This window comes from Prunus persica, chromosome G2 (genome assembly GCF_000346465.2).
Source record: "Prunus persica cultivar Lovell chromosome G2, Prunus_persica_NCBIv2, whole genome shotgun sequence".
NCBI classification, from domain to species: domain Eukaryota; kingdom Viridiplantae; phylum Streptophyta; class Magnoliopsida; order Rosales; family Rosaceae; genus Prunus; species Prunus persica.
Window position 1 is genome coordinate 20965681 of NC_034010.1, and position 26265 is coordinate 20991945.

A 26265-nucleotide genomic window follows, 5' to 3' on the forward strand; every position below is an offset into this window, starting at 1 on the left:
CTGTTTTGTGTGTTTATCTTGTATAAATATGTGGCCCTTCATTAGTCTCCAACTCAATGAACTTCCTGCTTAGACCCAACAAATAAGAAAAAGGAAAAAGAAAAGTCTAAGTCAATAATTATGTCCCCAGGTCTGTATGTCGTTTGGAGTTTTATGCATCCCTTTGTGGATCAACAGCATATAACAAAATTTGCGTACTATTCAAGCTTGTAAAGACTTTTCCTTTTTTTCCCCTATATATTGTGATACAAGCTCGGAGACAACCATATATCAATAATTAAAACCTAAACAATTGGATCTTGTTGATCTTGCCTTTCAATCTTTTAACATGCAGGGCCATGGAAGGTCCTTGAAACTCTTTCTTGCATTTGCGCTGCTTTTGCTACAGTATGCCCAAGGAGGAGAGGTGGACCACAATCAGAGGGATACTAACGTGACAGGGAGGTGCATAGAGAAGGAAAGGAAAGCACTCCTTGCATTCAAGCGTGGCCTGGTGGATGATTACAATCTCCTCTCTTCATGGAGTTCCGAAGCCCAAAAACAAGATTGTTGCAGATGGATAGGAGTCTCTTGTAGCAACCAAACAGGTCATGTTGTTGGACTTGATCTTTCAATCGATGTTCTCGGCGGATTTGACATTTTGCAAGGTAAGATGATTAGTCCTAAACTGATTGAGTTGCAGCATTTACAACATTTGGACCTCAATGAGATTAATTTCACTGGGAGCCAATTTCCAAATTTCATTGGTTCTCTAACCAATTTAAGATACCTTGATCTTTCTTCGACTAATTTGGGAGGCAAGTTTCCAAGTCAAGTCGGAAATCTTACGAACTTGGTGTATCTGGACTTAAGCGTTAATCGCTTTACAAATGTAGAAAATCTCAACTGGCTTCCTCTTCTTTTGTCATTAAGATATTTGGACTTGAGTTTCGCGAATCTCAGCAATGTTTTCGATTGGCCGGAAGCCGTAAATAAGCTTCCTGAACTAACAAACTTGACACTACAGGAATGTGATCTTCCTTCTCCAATTCTTTCCACTATTTCTTACATAAACTCTTCTAAATCTCTTGCTAGCGTTGACCTTTCTTTCAACCATTTAAGTACTTCTTCAATATTTCTATGGTTGTCCAACAATAATACCAGCCTTGTTCATTTTGACCTCTCTTTTAACCAACTAGCGGGTTCAATTCCTGATGTTTTTGGAAACATGAGCTCTCTGGCACATCTTGATCTCTATTCTAACCAACTTGAAGGAGGGGACCTGCATTCTTTTGCCAGGTTATGTAGTTTGCAATATTTGGATCTCTCAAGCAATAATCTAAGTGGACAACTTTCTAAGTTTGTTCAAATATTATTCTCTACATGTGCTCAAAACTCATTGGAGGAGTTGTATCTCTTTGAGAATGATCTTGCAGGGTCATTACCTGAAAGTATAGGGCTAATGTCTACGCTCCAAATTATTGATTTTAGCATGAATTCTTTGGAAGGAGTGATTTCAGAAACTCATTTCTCAAAACTCTCCAAATTACAGCATTTGGATTTATCTTCTAACTCACTAGTTTTAAACATCCATGCTGATTGGATTCCTCCCTTCCAATTGGACTTCATAAATTTGGGGTCTTGCAAGATGGGTCCGGATTTCCCAAAGTGGCTTCAAACTCAAAAAAAATTGTCATACCTTGATATTTCTTATGCTGGAATTTCCGACATCCTTCCAAGTTGGTTTTGGAGTTTATGTCGTAATGTGGAATTTATGAATCTCACAAGCAACCAAATTAGAGGTACATTTGCAAATTTAACATTGGAATTTTCATATTTCCCTGAACTACATCTGAGTTCGAACAAGTTGGAAGGTCCAATCCCCTCAGTTCTATCAACAACCTCATATCTGGATCTTTCTTATAATAAACTTTCAGGGTCAATTTCGTTCTTGTGTTCAAGTGCAGCTATTTATTTAAGCTTTCTTGACCTCTCAAGCAACAATGTTTCTGGACAAATTCCAGATTGCTTGGCACATTTGGAGAATCTAGTCATGCTTGATTTGAGTTACAATGCTTTGTTCGGGAAAATTCCTACAACAATAGGCTCTGTATTTCGGATTGAAACACTCAAATTAAGAAGCAATAGATTTGTGGGCCAATTGCCTTCGTCGTTGAAGAATTGCACAAGTTTAGTAGTTATTGATGTTGGGGATAATAAATTATCCGGACCGATACCTGAATGGTTAGGGGTTAGCTTAAAGAATTTGGTTATCCTGATGCTTTCGTCTAATCACTTCAATGGAAGCCTGCCCTCACAATTATGCCATCTAACACACATTCAAATTTTGGATTTCTCTATGAACAACATATCTAGAAGCATACCCAAATGCCTCGACAATCTGACTACTCTAGCTCAGATAGGACATTCAGGTCAGGAAATCACACATTCTTTCGGAAATTCAAATTCAACGTATCAATACGAGGATGATGCAACATTCATATGGAAAGGAAGAATGCAGACATACAAAAACACTTTGGGGCTTGTGAAGAGAATTGATTTGTCAAGCAATAGATTAACAGGGGAGATTCCATGTGAAATCACTCATCTTGTTGGGTTGGTTTCTTTAAATCTATCGAGAAACCAATTAACAGATCAAATAACTCCAAAGATCGGAAACTTGCAGTTACTGGATTCTCTTGATTTGTCAAGAAACCATATAGACGGAAGAATTCCAACAAGCCTTGCTCGGATAGATCGTCTTAGTTTCTTGGACTTGTCATATAATAACTTGTCTGGCAAAATTCCAATTGGGACTCAGCTCCAAGGCCTTGATCCCTCTGTTTATGCTGGGAATCCTCAACTTTGTGGGCCTCCACTTAAAAATATGTGTGTTGATGAAAAGGAAAGAGGTCCAAGTGGGCAAACTGACTTCATCAACCAAGAGGACAAGGATGAGCTAATAACACTGGGATTCTACATTACTATGGGGATTGGATTTGCTGTTGGATTTTGGGGAGTTTGCGGCACCTTGATATTTTCAAAGTCGACCCATGGAGATACGCATACCTGAAGTTCTTGAATGGTTTAAATGATTGGCTTTTTTTAAGGATAGCTTTGTGGAAGCGTCAATTACTTTATGGACTTAATCAACATGCTTGCATGATTATTTGGTTTTTCTAATTTGTTATATTCATGCAAACTAACCGTTTTTTTTTTTTTTTTTGCACTTGATCTTTTTATCCAACATCTTCGGAGACATGTCTTTCCTTCAGTGAAATGGCTTTGTAATGGTAGTTGTATTGTAGTAGCTGGAAATGGATTTTTATCGCCGAAGAGCATGAGAAATGCATGCCAACAATTAATAATAAAATCCATATATTCTCAGTCCGCACATATGATGGATTTTTTGGTTCAAACTCAAATCTCATCACATATTTCATGCGGTACAATAAGGTGGGGAAAAAAAAAAGATAAGTTCAATTTCTTTTTTATTTTCTTTGTTTTTTGTCAAAATAGACAAGTTGAATTTCTTCAAAGAGTTTACAATAAGTTATTTATATTTATGTTGGATTTATATAACTGAAATTATTAATTAAATGAGGATAATATGATAATTTATACTTTTTTATATTAAAAATTTTAAAATTAAATAAGATAATGAATCATATTTTTATGGAACACAACGATCCATTTTTTTATATTCTAAAATAAAAATAATAATACTAATAAAGCCAATTGGCACACGCTCACGTGTGTGTCAAGGGACTAGTAATAATAAGTTATTAGTGTTATCCTCATTTATTTTTGAATAAAATCCATGATACGAGTAATTATATTCAAGGGCTAACGACATTTTAACCTATGAAGGTTTGGGATTATTCACATTTCTTTCATCCTTCCTTTTACATACAATCAAATTTCTTACATTCTTTTCATCCTTCCTTTCACATGCCATAATTCAATATCAATCTCATTGATTGGACGGTGGGCCGGTCCTTAAATTTGGGCTCTGGTGTTTTGACCCAAATTCAAATCTGGGCTATTCAAACCAAATGAAAAGGCATGTACTCGACGCTTTGTTAGCTGTCACACATAATTCGTGAGCCAGATTCTGAGATAAATACATTGTTGCTTATTAGCCTCTTGCATTTATACTTCAATATATTCTTCAAATTTTAAATATTATTATTATAAAGAACTTATTATTTTTATTATTTATTTTAATAAAATAATATGTTTTTCACTTTAGAATGCACCCTAAACACACACCTCAAACTCCAACAACAACAAGAGAACTTTCCTACTTGAATTTAGTATATTTAGTTCAATCGATACCAGTCTTTGAATTTGGTACGCATGACTAGATTGAATAGAATATGCTAAATTCAAAGATAGGCTTGGATTGGATTGATTTGGATTTAGCATGTCTTATGTTTAGTGGTGTGTTAAATTAAGGGGGAGTAGGGGTAAAATAGTGCTATTTAGCACTATCTTATGTTTGGTGCAATCCATAACGGATATTTCTAAAGTATAAAATAATTATTTTAAACATTAAATCTTTCTCTTTTTTTTCTGTTCTTGAATATGGATTTATAACAAATAAATGACAAACTTATAATTACAAAAATTATAAACTAAAAAATATTTCAAAAACCTAATTTAACTATTATCAAAGTCTTCAACCAATATAAATTTAAAGGTCATCAAGTACCAATAACATATAAACTGGATGCAAGGAGATCTCTGCCTTCACTTTAATCCTTCAAAAGATGCACCCTTATCTTATTCATTTTCTTCTTCTTCTTTTGTTGGCGATGGATAACTTTCAGTCAACCGAAATTAATACAACCAAGCTCATCCAATAAAAAAAAAAACAACCAAAGTTACAAAGTAGAGGTGAACCATCTTGTTACCTCTAATATATATATTTGAGCTTTAGTTGAGGGATATCTTTGTAGGATTCACTTCCTATTATATTTCATTAATCCATACTGTCTATTTGTAGATATTTATTTAAAGATTATCTCTACAAAAAATCACTTGAATCCGATATCATTTGGTCACTCAATTGAATTATTGAATTTTAGTACTTTCTTAAAGTATCGTGTTCATTGATTTTATAGAACAAAATTGGATGTCGAAACGGTTTTCGAGTTGTCTAATTTTTTGCAAGGATGATCTATGAATGTAGATTTTTTTAAAAGATTGTTAGGATCGTTGAAAATTTGTAGGAGACCCTAAACGATGTTTTTATTTGAGGAATCCTTTAATAAAAGGAGACTATGTATATATATAATGATTTTTGAATTGATAGCACACCGGTACTTTGAGATCATCCAATGAATTTATCTAATATAAATGTTGGATAGAGGGATTATTTGCACTCAACTCAAATATTTAGATTGATTCATATGTCTTGAATAACACAAGTAAATACATAGTCTACCTTAATCATTTGCAGTCATGTAATTCTTCAAAAACAACAAACTATTTTTCTTTATATATCCGTGTTGAGGCCCAAAAAAGTCCATTGTTAGGCCTAAATAAGTTTCCGGCCCAATATGATACTATATTAAGAAAAGTCACATATCGGAGTACACGAAGGCTCGTCATATACAAGTCATAGTCCACATGTCATGCTAAATAAATAATTTGTCATGCCAAGGACTAAAATAATATTATAAAATATAAGTCCATGCTAAACTAAGCACCATGTCCCTCTTCAAAGACGATAAAATTGAAGCAGGCCAAGCAACACGCCACGTCAAGCAAGGAATTAGTATTCCACACCCAATCACACCACAAGCTTAAGTGGGCCCTAAGCCACTCAAATACCCGGGGCTTGCTTGAGTGCATTGTGGTATGGATGGTAATAAATTGTCATGAGCCCCATTGATGGGCCGAGAAATGGAGCCTCGGGACTCAAGCCCATTTCATAAGCCTAAACATGTGGGTGACCACAAGAGAGAAAAGAATAGATCATCACTCCAAACAAAAATAGCCTATTGACTCAACCAAAAAGCCCAAATATTTGATAAAGAAAGCCCACTTACTTAATGAATCACCTTTGCCCATACAATTACCGTAATGAGCTATAAAAACCCCAGCACTTGGCTGGAAAAACAAAAGCCACGAAGGGGAAATCTGAAGGTTCATTATACAAAGCTGCTGGGAGGTTCCAGCACATAGGAAATGAGCAAGTTTCAAGCAAAAGACACCTAAGGGACCAAAGGATATTGGCGCGCAGCCTGTTAGGAGAGGAATCGCCTTTTGAACCAGCATGCATACCCATTCTCTTTCCCTCATCAGACCTGGCCATGGAAGAAAGAAGAAAAGAAAAGAAAGAGATGACTGGAAATAGAGGCAACTGCGGGAAAGAGCATTGTGCTTCCAAAAATCCCTGATTTTGTGAGATTGGACAGAGAAGATTTTGCTAGAATAAGATAAGTCAAAGAAGGGGAGGAGAAAGGAAGGAAAACGCTTGGCTAAATTAGATAAAAACCATTAGGGTTTCTTGGAAAAAGATGGCTTTCAGCGGCTATAAAAGGGGCATCTTCTACCCAACCAAAGACAACCCACATTTTCATAGAGCAAGCTTCCTCTCTCACCTGCAACACCCAGCAAACTCGTGCTCTGTTCATCCTTTTCCCCATTTTTCCCCCTTATGTCAGGCTACTCTAGCATTTGACAGAGTTACTGTCAAGCTGCCGGAAATAATACTCAAGCCACCCATTCCTCTCTTTTTCCTTATTCTCAGCCAACCTCTCTGTTAGCTCTTCATCCCCTACCTTAATACCCCATTTCCCCCCAGGAACACTTAGTTTTCTCTTCAGTGCTAAACTCATGACAATTTTACTCTCATGTCACAAGCTTCTCATGCCAAACTAGAAAATTTATCTATAAACTGTTGTTATTTTCATTGGTGAAGGTAACAAAGATGTTTCCTAAGACTTCTCTGTCCTTTCGAAGCATTTTTAGGGCTTGATTTCTGAACTCAAGCACAGGGGACAATTTCTTCATTTCACTCCTTACAGCAGCCCAGCCCATTTATAGCTGCCGGAAAAAAAAGTCCTTACAATCCAATGATGATAAAGAAAAGGAAATGCAATCTTCAATCTTATAAGTACCTAATAAATTCATTTAAAATAATAATAATCACTGTAAGCATGCAAGTCCTCGACTACTAGACAGTGCCAGTTCTCCTAAGACTTTAGTTTTATCACAAAACCAACAAATCTGAACCAACCTTTAATTTTCTTTCTTATCAATGAACATGAGATATTGAAGTTTGAGATTTGAGATTTTTTTTATTTTTTGGATAATATTGTTGAACGTTGAGACTCACCATATAACATAATATACTAATTTGAACGGTATATTTTAAAAAGTACATAAATAAAAGAAAGAATTGACGAAAAATCATGTTTGACCAGAAACAGAAAATCTTGTGATGGAAGGAGATACTAAAAATATTACAAGATATGTATGCCAAAAAAAAAAAGTACAAAAAATAAAATTGAGGATGGAGCATTGTATCATGACATGTGTCCCTGAAGGTAAGTGAATCAGCTCTCGTTGCGTCTTTTGGTTATATGAATGAACATTTTTTTATTTTTGGGTTTTTGTTTGTTTGTATGGGAAAAGAGAGGACCAAACAAGCCATTATCAGAGCCTATCAAAGAGAAGAAAACGAACTGACGGAGCTGACGCTCTGAAGAACCAGACCAAAGCCACCCCTTTCAGTTTTTGCTGTTTTCGAGGCTAGTTCCTTGGCACACTCTTCGGTACTCTCTCTCTCTCTCTCTCTGGATTTATAGATGGGATATCACAAATTCTATACCGTTGATTGTTGTCCTGTAGTTTAGGAACCAGAAAGAACATACGTTTAGGTACACAGACTTTGATCTAATCTCAAGCTTAAAGCTTTCATTTTTTTTGTTATGTTCTTTCTGATTTTGAGGAATTGGCTGCTGGGTTTTGTTTCTTGATTTGTTTGGTCAAATTTTGATTTGGGTTATTTGGTATTTCTTGTTTTGGGTCATCTTGTTTCATTTGATGATGATATTGATTGCTCATGAGTTTATCTGGTCTTTCTTTGGTTTCTCGGAAAGTGATGACATGATTGTTGATATAGTTGACTAATTGTTGAAATTCTGTGTATATGTGTTGGAGCTGGAGTTCAGCTTAAGTTGGTGTGGACCGTACGTATGTTCATGCTTTGTAGATTGCAGAATATACAACTACTAATTTCAGATTGCCAAGCAAAACAGCTAAATGTTGTATATGATTAATGTGGTGTTTCACTTGCCTTTGCATGTAAATTGTTTGCTTCTTAAGATGATACGGATTTGACCATAGAAAGTTACAGTAGTCAGATGCTAATTGAAAAAAAAAATTGTGTGTGTGTGTGTGTGTCTGGAGTTCATCAGAAAGGGTTTTGCCCAATATTGCATATTCATAAAGGGTAGACTAGATTGCAAAAGATAAACTTCTAATTTCAGATTGCCAAGCAGAAAAGCTAAGTACTGTAATTTGTATATGATTAATATCGTTTTTTGCTTTCTTTATAATGGATATCATTTGCTTCTTTGTGATTAACAAAGTTGGACAATACAAAACTACAGTTGTTAGATGTGAATTGAAAAGTTTGTGCAAACACAGTGAAAGTTTTTGCCCTTAAATTTTTGAGATGGTGTGGATGAAGACTTCCTTTCGTAGAGATATATTGACCAGATGAGATTCAGGGTTAATACAAGTTGAAATATAAGTATATCAACCAATAGTTGGTTTCTTACTTAGTTAATATATCATCACCAAGAATCAATAGTTGGTTGTTTCTTGACTGATGACTTTATGCTATATTTCTGGAAAGTTCTATTGTTCATATTTACAGGTTCTTTATATATCATTTACCTGTGTTTATTTTCATGCTATCTGTTGCTTCCCAAACTTATAAGTTACTTATGCTTGCTTCATTAGGTTCAGGGATAAGAGATGAGTACACTGGATGCAACTAGAGCAGAACTTGCTCTTGCAGTTCTGTATCTGAACAAGGCTGAGGCCAGGGACAAGATTTGCAGGGCAATACAATATGGCTCAAAATTCTTGAGTAATGGAGAACCTGGAACAGCCCAAAATGTTGACAAATCAACTAGTTTGGCCCGAAAAGTTTTTCGACTTTTCAAGGTTAGGATCTGTGTGATATAATTATGTAGAATATGTGGTAAAAACATGCTTTACGACGATTGTGGCCCTTTAAAAAATTTCTTGTGGAAGAACTTGAGGGAAGAAGGATAGTGCTTAACAAATGGTCTCCTTGAAGCGTTTTCTGATCCTCTCTTGCACTTATTAAAAGGAAGCAAATGGACAAACGAAATATGACACTGATCTTGATTTTCAAGCCTTTATATTCTTGAGCATTTTATGAATTGTCCGCTTGGTTTCAGTTTGTCAACGATCTGCATGGTCTTATTAGTCCAACTCCTCCAGGAACTCCTCTCCCGCTTGTTCTGCTCGGAAAGGTATTATAATAATCTAATTCTTTGTCTTCTTATTCTAAAATATAGATTCTTCTGATTTGTCTTATTGATGACATTTAATCTGATGCTTTACAGTCCAAGAACGCATTGCTGTCAACTTTTCTATTTCTTGATCAAATTGTCTGGCTTGGTAGAACAGGTATCTATAAGGTATGTATTATCGCATACTTTTCCAGTTCAGTTGTTCTTTATTGGGTTCTGTGACACTTATTGGAGTAAATGTTTAGAAACTAATGTTTTTTTTTTAATAGAACAAAGAGCGTGCTGATCTAATTGGCCGGATCTCTCTTTTCTGTTGGATGGGTTCCTCAGTTTGCACTACTTTGGTTGAGGTTTGTTGCTTCCCAACTTGTGCCTCTCATTTACTAGCAAGTACTGTTGTTTTGAGATGTGCATGGCATGAACAATGTGTTCCTATTGGTTCCTAAATCAGATTGGGGAGATAGGAAGGCTTTCTGGACAACTTAAAAAGTTGGAGAAGGATCTGAAGAATAGTGATAAGTATCAAGTATGTTGACCCGTCACCTTGTACAATGCATTGACCTTAAAATAATTATGTTGGTGTAGATTACTGTATTCTTTTAACATTTTTCATGCGGTTTTTCTGACTGCAGAACGAACAATACCGTGCTAAACTCAAAAAATCAAATGAGAGGTCACTAGCCCTGGTTAAAGCAGCCATGGATACAGTGGTAGCAGCTGGGTTGCTTCAGTTGGCACCTAAGAAAATTACCCCTCGTGTCACTGGAGCCTTGGGATTTACTACCTCTCTGATATCCTGTTATCAGGTTTTTATGCTACCGAATTCTATTAGTGTCTGTCTTTATGAATGCTTAATAAATCTGATGCCACCTTTCTGACAATCTATGATTGGCCTCGGTCTTCTTACGGTTTCAGATTGTTTAAACTGATAGTCTACATTTGTCTGTGTGATGCAGTTGCTTCCAGCTCCAGCGAAGTCCAAGACAGCCTAAAGAACGAAGTCTGTTTCCTCAATGTGCTTCAGTCTCCTTTTAATAATTGTTTAGAATTGCAATATGAATCTTTGTTAGTCACGTTTGAGCAATTTGCAAACTAGGAGGGTGAACTTAAAATTTGACCTTTTTATTGTCACTATAATTTCCGGTTCAATAGAAATAATATATGATGATGCTCCCTTTCCCATGGATAGCAAAATGATCATTTGACAACTGTATATTGAATGTCTGGGAGGCTTTGTATGCAGATGTGAATTCTATGCCGACCCTTTTTTGATCTTTTGAAGACGAAAACTAAAATTACAAGGAGGGTCCTCTAAAGATCTCTAAGACGGTAAATCAAAATTAATATTACAAGCCACGGTAAAAGTAAAATTGGTAAGCCAAAATATTTTAACAGTGATTGATTTCGAAATTGAAGCTAATTTTACCCTGTTTCTGAATGCAAGAGAGAAACTTGTGTGCTCATCATTTCCTTGTTTCTGAATTTGTTTAACGTGTAAATTTGGGAATTTTTGGGAAACTATCACCATCAACATGATAAATAGTTCAGATTCAGATTCACCGAGTTCAAATGACTTAAATCCTAATTCTGTCTGTTTCTCCACCGCTATCTCCTTCATTTATTTTTAATTAACAATACAACAGAAAAGGAAAACGCCATGAAACAGATCTTAAATATTCACACCCCATAGCCATACCATACGACAACAGGAACTAATAATTACTTTGTATTGCATAGGATTAATGTTTTTCAGCACATTAAAGAAAACGCTACAATAACAGTTTGCGACGCTATAACATTATCACTCTCACTTTGAGTGGCTATATAGCACTCAAAAAACTAGGCCCCAGATGTCCAATTCAAAGCGGGAGGATAGGAGCCGAGGTTTAAAACAGAAAAAGAAAAATACCATAACTTGATACATAAGAAAATTACCGCAACTTGATACTTACATACAGTTAAACCACGAACTCTTCATCCATTCCCTCTTCCACGAACTCTTCATCCATTCCCTCTTCCACGTCATTCCATTCAAATTCATCAAAATCCACTCCATTTCCTTGCAACATATTTACAAATGGCAGCATGTCTCTTATATCCCTCTCCAAGTCCAAATCCGCATTTACATCGGAGTCATTGTCAGGTAAGCTCGGTTGGGTGTTGCCCTTGGCTTGAATGTTGTTCTTCAACACAAACTGCCCAGATGGTTCATGAATTTCAACACCAAATGCGGGTGATAACGACTTCCCCTTAGCTTGAACATGAGACACGCTGTAGCATGCAAAAACAATGAACACAAAATTAGAAAACATGCAAAAAATACTCTGCCACATACCTGCAACACTGGTCATAACAAAAAAAAATTGCAATTTTAAGAAACAAACACAACTGAAATTCAGTTTAGCTACCCAGTGTCCCATCATTCTCATAAACAGTTGAGCTACATTCAGATGAGAAAAAGAGGTTTTTTCCACCATCACGAGACCTCTATAATCCAAACATGTGAAGGAACAAAGTAGCAAAATTTCCCCATGTGAGGGGCATCAAATGGCAGGAAACAACCAAGTAGTAAAGTGGGTTATTGAATCAGCTAGTTAAAATGCAAAACTGACACTTCCTGCTCATCTATTCCATTGAGCAATACTCTGCACTCCTCATGGGGTGTAATATTTATGTCTGCTCATCTATTACATTGTCATGTTTCCATCCAGAAACCCATGTGTCAGCAAAAACATTTACCTGCTCTAGAACCTAGAACCTAAAAGATGCCCTTTTCTTTTCCTTTGCATTATGGAATGTTTGTCCATTTTCATTACATCAACATACAGGAACATAAGAAAGACGGTTGTTCGAGCCTATATCTTATGATACTGTCAGCTGGTATGACTTTTCTCTCTTATTAACAGAAATATCAAAGACCATAACATGATAACAGGCAGACATAGTACACTTCTATTTCTTAAGCGCCAAAGAGAAGATACACAGACCAACGGAATATATTAGGAGAAATTCATAAATAAAGAAAACATGTTTCTTCATATAACACACATACACAATGAATCATGAGAATTAATTTTGAGGGCTTAAGGTGTCAGCCATAATAATCTTTAAAGACTAAGTATTGAAATGAGTAAAGAAGAAGAGTGGAGCTATTATCACCCAACAGCCCACTGTTCCCGTCCTGCAATATTTTCTTCTTTTTTATGAGCACAAGTTTTTTTTTTCTTTTTTCAGAAAAAGATTATGAGCACGAGTTGTCATTCTGTTAAAACATATTACTCAACCATCTCACCAGTACTTCCACAATATTCCTAAATGCAAACCATACCCTTTTTATATCGGTTGGAACCACATCACCCCTTGTATGTAATAACATTGTTCTACCATAATCAAATATAATATCATGAGAATCAATACCAGAAGGGGGTCAACATGACTCCTGATCGTCATGTAAAAGAAGTATTAAACCAACCATATAAAAAGAGTCAGGCTACCAGTTGCTAAAAAAACCTTACTACTTAACCCACTCACTCATATTGCCAGGTGTGAATCGTATAACCCCAGCTGGGGTGATACCCACCAGCATAATATTGTAATTAAAATAATGGTATAATTTTAGAATTATTGTGCTCAGTTTTTTTTTTTAAAAGTTTGTCCTTTCAACTAACTTCAGCAAGGAATAAAATTATATTTAAAAAATTCTCAAAAGGAGGTGGGATGAGAATTTTAAGAATTATAATTGCAATCAAGAAAAATGAGTACGTGGCTTCACCAAAAAGAAAAAAAGAGTGGAACTAACCATATATAAAACAAGCCATCCATTTCTTGTCTCTGAACTCTACCCAGAAGCTCAATCTGCAAAAATCCACCTATGCAAAGAACTGGTTCTGGAAGCTTGAATGTCTGCAAGATATTTTCCTGTTTGTAAGGAAGTCATTGGTTAGGTAATGTAAGTTAATTGGAAGATCAGAAAGGTGCTTTAACATTCAAAAAAAATGCTAAATAAATTTGTCAAGGGATGGAAGATTTAAAATCGATGTAAAAAAGGGTAAATTGAGTCTATAGTCGATCATAAACTTGTGATCCTAACATTCCAGGGCTGCGTCAAACACGTATCAAAATCTAAAACTGCAAACCCAAGGTTTCCAGTTTCAAAACTGTAATGAACGTCTACAAGATCCATAATCTGAAAACTTGTCTAGTGTGCATTTCACCCATTTTATCATATTTGAAGATTCCTTCCCAATGGAAACAGGAGGTTGTATTAACGGAACCATTTCACAACAAATAAGATACAAATGCAGAAAGGCGGGGGAGAGTTATAGAACAGGTAGTACACACCTGAGTCATTGGGAACACTTGTGAAGTGTAGGTCCATATAAACTTCTTGTCAGGAAATGATTCACCCATTGGATCACTCTCTACATCCATGGGGGACTTGGCATGCCCAAATCGGAAACGCACAGCCTTGGCTGAATATATGGGTTCACCGAGCTGGAAATAAGCTGTTAACAGGAAGAAAGAGAGATTGAGAGAGAGAGATAGAGAGAGAGAGAGAGAGAGAGAGAGAGAGAGAGGAGTCAGAGGTAAGTTTAGAATGTGAAAACAAATTGGAAATGTCCATAATTTCGGAAATTCAAACACTTGCCTTTGAAAGGCTGTATGTTGATTTCATTAATTACAACAAAATCAGACACCAGCTTGTATATCAGCACCTCAGGCACTGCAGGGTCACTTTGACCTTTACTCGACCAGTACGAAGCTCTCCGTCCCACCACATCTCTTGGTTCTAGAGTATTGCGAATGCTTTCTTCTGGAAAATTGTCAGTGCTGGACGCGCTTAATGCCCTCTTAATGGAATCCCCAACATTGAAAGATGTAAAACCACAAGCTAAAAATGCATAGACCCTATGCTCCCTTTCCAAGGTTTCCAATTCCTTTGAATTGCTAGATCCAACTTCTGCTTTTGTGTCAGGGTTGTTGATTTCAATCACTTGAGCAACTCTGGATAACTGAGGGAACAATCTCAAGCACAGCTTCTTGCAAAGACCATTTTCTATCACTGCAAAACATTAAAAGTTCCAAACTCTTCAGTCTCGTTTGGTAAGACAAGATGTCTTTGGACTAAAGGGATATAAATTTTCTATAAAATAATAAAAAAACCAACATGGGTTACCATCATTCAAAATATCAACCCAAAACAGGAGTGAACCTTAATTATCATCTCTTCAGAAATCCGCAAACTAAGAAATTGATGCAATCACAAAGACAACCAGAAGAAAAGATATAAATTGGAGAATCAAGCCAGTAATAGAATATTCAAGGGAGAGCAGAGACAGCACATACTACTTACCACCTACAAACAACTAAAATGGAACCACTTATTTTTCAAAAAACATAAAACATTCTATCTTTCCTACATTGATTTAAGTATTGAGCAACATGCATTGTGTATATCAGACACAATCAAAAGTGGAGTTATACCTAAGGAAACTTAAGAAAGCAATTGAACTAAAATATGTCAAACTGCTTCAGCTCACCAAAATGACGCCAAGATCGGGAAACAGAACTAATGCGAACAAGATCAGTTGGATCGTCCAAGCAAGTTAGGACCTGTATTGACATGTCAGGTTCAAGCCAGTTCAAGAAATCCATACAGAGACCCATGTCAAGAGACTTCAACAAAACTCGGGTGCCTCGGCGAGCCTCAAAGCCTGATTTCACATTGTAAGAGACCCCTCAATACAGTTTAAAATGAAAATTGGAGACAAAAATAAGTATTTAAAAAATATTATACGCAATGCAAATTCCCTCCATGTATAGTGCTGTCAAACTTGACACGAATTACAATTCCTCCCAAAACCACTGAACCCCATCATAACAACACTGTAAAAGCTAAAATTATAAGAGCTAAAAGCATCCGAATTCCTCACAAGCACAATTAAGAAAAACAAAGAAATACCCACTCCAAAAACAATCAAATTGATCACATTCCTGTCATGCATGACATCAAGTACAGTACTTTTGTGTCGAAGACGACGGCGATGATAACGATGTTGGTGGGTATAGGGAAAACCACAAGTTTTTCACATTATCTATGGTTTAGAAAACATTAAATCATAAAATAAAAATTCAAAACTGTAAACTTATATGAACGTAAACAAAAATGCAGCAAATCGAGGACATTGAAGCGAACCGTCAGCGGAAAAAAGAGAAATTGGAACAAATCTTTATTCAAAAGAAAATACAAGAGAACAAGTAGAGAACTTACAAGAAAGCATCGAATTTTTACCTTTTGTTCACGAGCAAAAGTGTCTCTGAAATGCTCAAACCCTAAAAGGAAAAGATTGGGGAGAGAGAGAGAGAGAGAGAGAGAGAGAGAGAGGGAAAAAGGCGAGAGATGTTAGTGATAAGCACAGCAGAGATATAATTACCCAATTAAATCGTTTTGTAATTTTATTTTTGTTTTGTCTAAATTCATTCGCGGCAAAAAAAAATGTTTAGCAGCGAGTTTAGCATTTCCGGCCGGGTGTCTCAAAAGGGTAGTTTCTATTTTTTGTGTTATTTTATGGTATAAATTATTTTAAAATATAATAATTTTTTGTTATTTCTTTGATGTCTTGGAGTGAGTGGCAGAGAAAATGAGATGTGCTCTTGCCACCTAAGAAGTTAACGAGTTCATTAACAGTATTGGTAACAGAAATTTTTTTTTGCCAAAGTAGTAAAAAAAAATAAGTTTTTCTCACCGCACACTTCTAAGATGTTATAAAATAATAAGAATGTGAGGTCACTAATCATGTAAATTTTTCATAAGCTTGTGTATGTCCTTGGTGATCTTGAGAAATTAGATACTTTAATTAATTTACTCTAAATTAATTTAATTTATATAAAAAGAAATTCAAACTTCGGTGTAAAAGGGGAGCTCATTACCTCCATCAATTCGTCTAACTTACTTCTGCAAATTATAATTTTTATATCTTGTATTACTTTTATCATTTGATATGTGGTAGACCCTACAACATTACTTTGGTTTTGCTTCATCTAAAGGGACACCTTTAACCCCAAGCATTGCTTATTAATTCAAAATGCATTTGAGAAAACAAGTTTCACTGATTCTACAGTGGATTCTGTTTTATGAAAACGAATATAATTGTTTGTTCTCTGGACACGATTGCTTGGTGCGTGAAGGTCCACTCACATAGTATATTCATAATATTGTATAGTTTTCAACTTTTTATCATATAGACATTAGTTAAATAGTGGTTGTAGCGAATGCTTTTTCAGGAAAGGTGGTTGGTTTAAGTTATAATATCAGTATAATCTGTGTGAGTTTAGTATGATATCGTCTTTTTTAATAAGAAAAATCATGTGTGAGTTTAGTATAGTATCGACGCTCTCAATAAGAAAAGTTCTAAAAATAAAATAATGAGCTTTTTTCTTACTCAACGAACACATCTTAAATATCACTTGTCATGTATAGTTTTCAACTCTCAAAAATTACTTTCGTGAAATCTTACATATTCCTATGGTCCTTTTGGTTATCACTTTACAAATTTATAAAATGACTAAAGTCTTAAGTTAGTAAAAAATAAAGAGCATTACTTGAGTGGCATTATAATATGATTAACTATAAAACTTTTGTGGCATTTGATGTTAAATTTGACTAAGACATTTCTCAAGATGCTCTATTATACAATGTGTATGCTGCATGATCCTTCTAGTTAGTAATTAAATGTAATACCAACTCTTGTTAGAGGCTAGATCAACCTCCATATATTTTTTTTCCTACAATTGATATTGGTGGGGGCGGGGGGAATCAAGCCTAAAATATTGAGTATAGAGGTAAATGTTCTTAACCACTTGAACTATAAACCCTTTTCACCTCTAAACTCATATGCTATAAAATTGCCACCTTCTTTTAGTGGGTTATTTTTGTGAAAGCAAAGTCAAAAGCTCAAACTCAAATTGAAAAACTCAGAAATGGTAGGAAGCCACCAAACTGGCAAAGCATAATTTTGCATTGCAAAATGAGTGGGTCGACAATCTCCTTCGCTTTGGTTAATATTGCAGTGCAAAATAGGTTTAATTTGGCATTACATAATCCAGTACCAAGAATGTAGTTGTTTTTGCTTTGCATAACAATAAGCCTAGTTGCTTGAATGAGGCAATTGCAAAAGCTTAATGACATAATTAACAAAGTAAAAGAACACACAATTCATTGTGCACAACCTCAAATTCTCAGAGCTTTAAGATTTTTGTTATAACATTTCCATAGATGATTTATTGTCTGCATCACTCTTAGCTAAAGCCTTGTCCTGCTTTCTGTTTCCTCATCTTTCAAGCCAAAAACCCTTTAGCTGTTACCTCTGCAACAACCTGCCAATTTTGCAGCCAATGGCTCTATCTAGAAACAAAATAGAGAAGCAAAAATAACGGACAAACAAAGTAATGAAAGTAATGGACAATCTGCTAGTCAATTTCCCAGATGCATCATGCATGCACAATTCAGTTCTTCTGTTGTAGGCAAAAGAAGATCCCATCGCTTCCATTCCCTCAGCGCCCAAACCAGTCAAAGGGCTTCTCATTCAGTCTCTTGAGGGATTGTGTTAAAGAAAACCAAACTAGATGAGAAGGGAACAAGAAACAAGGAGGAAGCTCTTTGTGGAATGAAATTCATCGATTACTAGTGATCACAACTCACAATACATAAAGCATTCTTTGCAAACCAACACTTCAAATAGAAGATTACATATACACATTTGACTTCTAAAAGACACCAGATGCCCCTAAACACAACCACTAATTTCAATCTTTTCTTTCTTAGAGCTGCCGCACATCCAAGGGGCCGCACACTTCCTATAACTAGTAATTTGCAGCTCTACCTGCCTACAAAAACAAGCTAAGGCTCTTTTGCTACACCACTAGGGTATATTAACACAGAGTCTACGCAAACACCGCCTTTGGTGTGAGTGCAATCGATCTGGGTCATCGAATATTTGATCTTGATCAAAGCATGAGGATTGTCAACAACAAAATCTCCCACATGGTAATCGACCCAGTTTCCAGGATTATCCAAGTAACATTGGGATACAGCACGGTGACCATTAGAAGTTGATAGCTCAAACCTCACTGGTTTTTTGTTCCAGCCATGAACATGCTCAGAATTGCATACTCTGCGACCCAATCTCTTCGAGGATCTGCCAAGGTGGAGCCTAAAGAACAGGCTGTATCTACCTAATGGAAATTGAAACTCAAACTCTCCACTGACTTCAAACCACCAGGTTTGTTGGAGATAGGCGACTATCTGGAATCTACACAAATGGAAAAGAAAACACAACAGAGAAGGTTCTTCTGTCATTCAGATTTTATGGCACAAGAAATATGATCATTATAGAAAGATTACAAATCAATAAGGTACATAGCTTTGCAAATATCGGGCAAAGGTAACAATTGAAGCTCGGGCTGGTTCCTGGCTCATCAAATTTCTAACAAAAGTACTTTAAATACTCACCTAGATTCATCAATTGCTATGAAATTCCAATACCTCCTATCATCTATCCCTGTAATCGATAACGCCTTCGAAGAAATCGACAAACAGATACCACCCTTGTTTTTATCTAGCCAAATTTCCTTCACAAAACAAGAAAAGCACCCAAATTAAATAAACTAAATTTACTTAAATGCAAAATGAACCTTCCTAGAGAGAGAGGAAAAACAAAAGCAGTGTAGACTAAGAGAGTTACCTTTGTGCCACCATCAAAGGACTTAGACCTGCAAAGCCTGGCATAGATATCCCTCTTCCCTGAAATATTCAACTTAGTAGTTTCATCAAACACCCTGTCTACAATAAACCGATAATTCGGTGGCAACTTCGATTCCCAGATGAAATCAGCCGATGAAGCACCGCGAAAAGCCCGGTTCAACCGGGCCAATTTGCAGATCTCAGGAGGGTCCATGTTCATCAAAACCATTGCCACACAGCTCTCTGGTAAATCCCCAAGCCTTGGCTGCACCAAACCCTCCTTATCCGAAACTCTACCCGATAAATTAGCACCCATCCCCCACCAAACCCCACCCGAAACGAAACCGAAATCCCAGAACCCGAATCCGAAATTAGACTATATATACCAAAAGACACAAAACCCAGAAGCTGTTTTTGGTCTAATCCTTGAGTTTGAACCTGAATTTGTAAATCTTTTGGGAGAGATTTAGAGAAAGAAATGTGAAGCAAACAGACTCCACCCCTGAATTCAGATTCAAATACATGGGCTTTTCGAAACCCAGAAACTAAAATCTGAAATTGTAAAACTCTGCAACCTAATCCTAATCTAAGCTAAAATCCCAGAAGGAAAAAAGAAAGAAAATAAGCTGAATCTTTGAAAGCTCAAATATTTCGTGGGCGTTTTTAGAGGGAGACATAAATAGCAACGCCCCCTGAAAAATCTGTATCTTGAGGATCAAAGATCAGGGATTGGACTGAAACGTACGGTCCAATTTCTTCTTCTTCTTCTTTTTTTTTTTTTTTGTTCTCCCGGAGACGAATTTCTCGGGATTCTGATTTGGATTTCTGAGGTCGACGAAGAAGCAAAGCAGCCTTCTTAAAACAGTGAAACCTCGTACGCGCGCTCTGTTTTCGGAGTTTACCGCGGTCAATTTGGTGTTGGATGTTTTATGCCACGCTGTCGTCGGCGCGTGGTGGAATTTAGTTTGATTAAGAACCGCCCACTTGCATTCTTGGATTGCTTTTCCTCTTTTTTCTTCTTGATTTTTGGAGAATTTTTCTTCTTTGTCCTATGTTTTTTTTGGGATGTTTGTTAATGAATTTTTTTTTTTTTTTTTGTCTCAATGACTCAGAAGATTTGTTAAAGATGTTATGGATAACAATGAATTAGATAATGCTCCTTTTTGTCTAATCATGCAATTATCTATCTTTTTTACTATTTAAATTGCGCATTAACATTTAATTAAACTGTTTTTAAGAAATCCAAACTGTAATAAGAAACTTGAATATCATTCTCTTGAATAAATTTGACAAGTTCATAAAATTCGATGTAATTGATCAAATTTGAGAGTTCGCAAACCATAAAGATCAAATTCAATGCAATTAAAAATATATGGACGAAAGTGAAATTCATAAAAAATTTACATAGTTAACGATCTCGCATTAATTCTTAAATTGTGATTTTAACTTATGTGAAATCAACTTGTGTTATGTCCACTAGTCTCTCCACTTTCAATATTTTTCACCTTCTTGGTGACAAGTAGCACTCACATTTTATCTTATTATCTCTTGTTCATTTCCTAATGCATGTCATGATCAAATCATTATATAATCTCAAGTGGTTTGTATTAACGCACTTAAAACAAATGAAAAGTGCAATGGCCTTAACCTAATCTGCCGCCTTTGTAATTTCTTAAACACATGAAGTGACAGGTGTAAGCCAAGCTATGTGCCTGTGAGTTGTCTGAATTATCCATTCACATGTTTCTCTTATTTCTTTTTATTTCTTTAATTTTTATTTTAATGCCAAGTGAAGGAACAATTGTTGGCATTATCAATATGGAACTTTTGACAACTCTTGCCAGCATAAAATGTGGTCAGGCTATGATGAACTGTATGTTGTCATTCTCCAGTTGTTCGGATTTGAATTAGAAGTGTTTTCTATTATTTTGGTAGGTTTTGAAATTTTGAAGCATTCAATTTGTTAATTCAAATATGTTACATGAGATAATCATGATTTGCTATTAAACATTTTGAAGCTCCAAAAAGGTGGCATCCATAGTCACATACGTGCGTCAGGAAGGAGGATGATAGCATCTATAAATTTTTTGATGAGTGGCATACTCCACAAAAACATAGCGAAGCACACAAGGGGCAAGTTTGCTTCATTGGTTTTTTCACAGATGAACATACGCCACTCAGCCAAATACTAGTGGTCTGAGCATCTAGACAGAGGGTAGAGGCTCATATTGAACAAGCACTTAGATCGGAGTACGAAAGTCCAAGACACTAGAAGGCATACGATTGAGCAAATAAACATTCGTGACTCTAATATGATTTTGGTTTCACGTGTGGCCAACTATGTAGTTGCCCTACATAAAGAGGCATATTAAAGAATATAAATCCTACAAATATTCCCACTAAATCTAACCTGTAATTATCCATCTATAAATAAATAAAATAAAATAAAAACTAACGCCGCGACACTGCTTGTTGAAAAAGATGAACTAACTAATTAATCATGTCATTTTAATGCTACAGCACTAACTTAAATCCCAACTTATAGATATGAACACGTGGCAACTATTTTGCATGTGAGATTTTTTCTTTGATCCAATTAACTTCCCAAGAAAAAATTGTTCTCTGGGCCACTACTTTTGTGAGATGAAACAAATAAAAAACAACACGAAAAGGTTTCTTTAAATAAAGCAAAAGAAATGGCAGGTTGATTCTTCTGCATGGCGTAGAGTACAATGTACAAGTAACTATCGTCATCTTGGGTCCAAGATAATGATAGCTTTCATTGACCGATGCTAACACTGATATATATATATATATAATTATTATTTTCAAATATATATTATATAGGATAAATATGTGGAGCTGAGTCAGCAAAACCTTGTGGATCAGGTGGCACTCATTATCATGCACGCAACAGGGGAGAGAGAGAAGAAGAAGAAGAAGATCTCATCCATTAACATTGGCTGCCTCTGTCGGAGTAGTCAAAATGAAGATTGTGTGTGTTTGTTAGGTAATATTTCAGTCCCGCGGATGATAAAACACTGGCAAAGCAATATAAATTCATGTATGATTATGATTGTGATTAGACATAACTCATTTTAAGTTGTTTTTAAGCTGCTAAATATCTGACTATAATTGTGAATCATATTCAATTGTATAATCTAATCCACTAAACGAGTCGATGTTGATTAAAAATGAAATTTGAATGCATAACTATGTGTGGGGTTGATGAATTTAGGCCGCTCATTTTTTTTGTGCTTCATAACCAGGGAGTACTGTATTGGAGATATTATTCGATCGAAAGGTACAACTTTGGGTTACAGCTAGAAGGATGTGACCCATATATAATTGCAGGAGGTATATGTTAGGCATGAAAATATGATTTTGTTGGTGAACCATTGTATCTTTTTGCGTTTTGTCAATTTGAGCATAAAATACAAGGGAATACTAAACACCAGCGAACCCCACAAGAGAACTGAAAAAGAAAAACCAAAAGGTGGTGGGGGGAACTGATGATCACAAATCAAGACCAGGGTTAGGTTAACTTAGGAGGAACAAGTTGGCTTCCAAATGTGGAGCACCCTAATTATGATAGTGTTTGGGGCCAAGGGTGATGGGATTAATTGAAGCTTCTTGCATTTGCAACCAAGGGGGCATAGGGTGATGATGGGATCATTTTTCATCACTACAAGTCATTTTATGTATATTTGGATACATTTAATAGAAGAATCAAGTTATAACAGAGATTATTTATTCAATATGTCATCGATGTAATCATTGTCAGTAATAAAATGTACTATATATTATTGATACAGTTTTTTTTTTTTATAGTAAATGTAAAGAACATACATTCTGCACAAAGAAATTTTTTTTATGTTTTTTAGCACAAGTAATTAGGGGAGGGGGTTTGTAGGTGTCTAAGGATTGCTAGTCTCTACCCACATAAATGGAGGTGTAAAAGTTCAACCAACTAAGTTATATCATACTTCATACACATAGAATTTTTGTTCAAATAAATTACGGGCATTGCTCATGTGATATTATATATGAGAGGCCCAAGACCAAAGCAAACCTGGGTGGATCGGTCCTTGAGCAAGCCTTCAAGCTGCATCTCTCTCCCAAGGTCTATTTTTTCAGTTCAGCTCTCTAAATAATATGGGATTGTTGCTATTTTGAGCCCATAAGAGTCATACGGCCTTTTTGTCCCTCTCTATACGATTGTGGGAAGCTTCTATAATGAGGAGCTATGTTGAGGGATTACAATGAAAACCCTCTTATTATAACCCCTCATTCTAACCTCAATGTACAATTGTATTGCGTCTATGGCCACCTAATTTCTTCGGACACTTGTGTCGAAGTCCCAAAATTATAAGATTTATTTACTCACTCGTGTCTATGGCCACCTACTGTAGTCTGTGTATACATAACAAGTTAGTCACTTATGATGTAGCTCTATAAATAGAATATTTTAAAAGTATAGTGGAGCGGTTATATTTTAAATAGTATAATCACGATTTCTCTTTTTTAATTACTTTAATTAGTTGTTATGTTTTAATTATTATTCTCTAGGTAAATAATAATTAAATAATAACTACTAATTTAAGTAATTAAAAAAATAGAAAACTACATTATGATATTTATAGGGAATAGCCGCCCGGCTATACGTTTGAAATATGCAATTTATAGGGTATAGCCGGGCGGCTATACTTTCGTAAATTCTGCTTACAAAGTACAGCCGCGCATCTGTACTATTGAAATATTCTATTTGTAACTATACTTCTAAAACATTCTAGATATAGCCGATCGGCTGTACTATTAAAATATTCTAATTGTAGGGTATAGCCCCACGGCTATACGTTTAAAACATTCTATTTGCGGAGTATAGCCGAGCGGCTATATCTTTGAAATATTCTAAACTTTAAAGATATTTTCCACATTGAACCAACAATAAAAATATGAATTTATATTTGCCGGATTAGAACTTTCTTGAAGAAATGTCATCGGAAGAGGTTTCTTTTAAAAATAAATATAAACTTAGTATCCTTATGCAATAGTTTTTTTTTTTTTTTTTTTAAAAACTTTCTTTTTATAAATTAAATCATATCTTAGCCTTATTTAGTTACTTTCATTAGTTATTATATTTTAATTATTGTTTTCTTAGTGAATAATTAGTACTTAATATTTTAATTAACTTCACAAATTATAATACTTAATAAATAGTAATTAATTTATTTTTATTTAAAAAATAATTTACATACTAATTATTCTCTAGGTAAATAATAATTAAAACATAACTACTAATTAAAGTCATTAAAAAAGAGAAAACCATATCATGATATTTATAGGGTATAGTCGCCTGGCTCTACTTTTTAAGTGTGCAATCTACACAGTATCGCCGCACTACTATACTGTTGTAAAATTCTACTTACAAAGTACAAACTGTTGAAAAAATCTATTTAGAGCGTATAGCCGCACGGCTATACTACTGAAATATTCTATTTGTAGAGTATAGCCGCGCCTCGATACTTGTAAAACATTCTATTTATGGAGTATAGCCTCGCGGCTATACATTTGAAATATTCTATGCTTTAAAGATATTTTCTGCATTGAACCGACAATAAAAATATAAATTTATATTTGCTAGATTAGACATTTCGTGAAGAAATTTTATCAGAAGAGGTTTCTTTTAAAAATAAATATAAGTAGTATCCTTATGCCAATAGACTTTTTTTTTTAATGAAAAACTTTCTTTTTATTAATTAAATCATATCTTAGTCTTGTTTAATTACTTTCATTAGTTTATAGCTTCTCTGCATGCGCTTCTGCACCTACGAGAGGTTTTTTTTTAAAAAAATTAAATTTATTTTAGAATTAAAAAAAAAGAAAAAGATAATGGGTAATTGTGTTCCATAAAAATAGGATTCATTATTTGATTTTTTTTTAATTGTAATTTTTTTAAATATGAAAAAGTGTGAATTTACCATATTGTCCTATTTTAATTAATAATTTGAATTCTTAATGTTTGCATTAACCAAAGACATTTTATGGTATTTTGAATGTTTCACCATTCTTTGCCTTTGCTTTATATATACTAGTCTCTCTGCACGCGTTTCCATGCTTGCGAGAGGCATTTTTTTTTAGAATTAAAAAGTGTTCCATAAAAATAGGATCCATTATTATTTTTTTAATTTTAATTTTTTTAAAGTGTGAATTTACCATATTATCCTCATTTAATTAATAAGTTTAATTCTTAATGTTTGCATTAACCAATGATATTTTCTGGTATTTTAAATGTTTCACCATTCTCTGCCTTTTGTTTTATATATATATAGATATATATTATATTCTAATTATTATTTCTTGAGTGAATAATTAGTATTAAATATTTTAATTAACTTCACAAATTATATTACTTAATAAATAGTAATTAATTTTTTAAAATATTTTTCTTTACCAAAAAAAGCTTTAATTATTTTGAACAACTACAATGGAAAATATTTTGTTGATCAAATTAATAAGAGTTGCATGTTTATGTTAAAAGGGGAACCCCAATATGCCTTAGTGTTTTAATCAATTAAACGGGCTGGGCTTTAGACATCTAAGCCCAAGCCTAGCCCACTAAATATCAAGCCGGGCCGGGTTTTTTTCGATGGGTCGGGCTGGTCCCCATTGGCCCACGGGCCCGTGGGCCAAATGATGACCCCTATTTAAGAGTGCTGCTTACATGAATACGGTTTGTCGCCTCTCAACTCGTGCTAAACAACCCTCTCTCCTCCTTTCGCACCAATGGGCCCTACATAAAGATGTAAAAATGGATGTAAATGTAGCAGTTTTTTAACATTTAGCGGTGATGTTCTACTTTTACATCCCTTCATTGCAGCTAATTTTGACAACACAAGATGCAAAAGAGCTTTACATCCTCTTTTACACCCTCTTGGTGATGCTCTAAGAGCATCCATAGTTTTTTTGGGGAGTTTTTTTTTTTTTGGGGGGGGGAGTGTATTTTCGGGGGTGTAAAGT

At 35.0% G+C, this 26265-nt stretch overlaps 4 protein-coding genes across 6 annotated transcripts; 2 read left to right on the forward strand and 2 right to left on the reverse strand.

Annotated features, from left to right (window-relative positions):
• On the forward strand, positions 329-3052 carry LOC18786492 (LRR receptor-like serine/threonine-protein kinase RCH1). The gene has a single exon (XM_020557395.1). The coding sequence runs from the start codon at positions 329-331 to the stop codon at positions 3050-3052; it is 2724 nt and encodes a 907-aa protein (XP_020412984.1).
• Positions 7601-10697, forward strand: LOC18785468 (peroxisomal membrane protein 11D). 2 transcript variants are annotated; one of them, XM_020558232.1, is made up of 8 exons: positions 7601-7871; positions 8962-9168; positions 9429-9503; positions 9597-9671; positions 9773-9853; positions 9955-10029; positions 10136-10309; positions 10460-10697. In XM_020558232.1, exons 2-8 carry the CDS (start codon positions 8977-8979, stop codon positions 10493-10495), a joined length of 708 nt encoding a protein of 235 aa, XP_020413821.1. In that variant the 5' UTR covers positions 7601-7871; positions 8962-8976; the 3' UTR covers positions 10496-10697. The 2 variants fall into 2 exon arrangements, with proteins under 2 accessions (XP_020413821.1, XP_007218302.1); XM_007218240.2 differs by having other exon boundaries at positions 7601-7766.
• Positions 11202-15976, reverse strand: LOC18784898 (F-box protein At4g00755). 2 transcript variants are annotated; one of them, XM_007218045.2, is made up of 6 exons: positions 15775-15976; positions 15044-15217; positions 14152-14565; positions 13845-14008; positions 13303-13421; positions 11202-11774 (listed from the first exon to the last, which is right to left on the reverse strand). In XM_007218045.2, exons 1-6 carry the CDS (start codon positions 15782-15784, stop codon positions 11462-11464), a joined length of 1194 nt encoding a protein of 397 aa, XP_007218107.1. In that variant the 5' UTR covers positions 15785-15976; the 3' UTR covers positions 11202-11461. The 2 variants fall into 2 exon arrangements, with proteins under 2 accessions (XP_007218107.1, XP_020413394.1); XM_020557805.1 differs by having other exon boundaries at positions 15796-15975.
• On the reverse strand, positions 18162-20302 carry LOC18784722 (F-box protein PP2-A13). Its single transcript, XM_007218724.2, has 3 exons — positions 19247-20302; positions 19015-19133; positions 18162-18814 (listed from the first exon to the last, which is right to left on the reverse strand). Exons 1-3 carry the CDS (start codon positions 19559-19561, stop codon positions 18403-18405), a joined length of 846 nt encoding a protein of 281 aa, XP_007218786.1. The 5' UTR covers positions 19562-20302; the 3' UTR covers positions 18162-18402.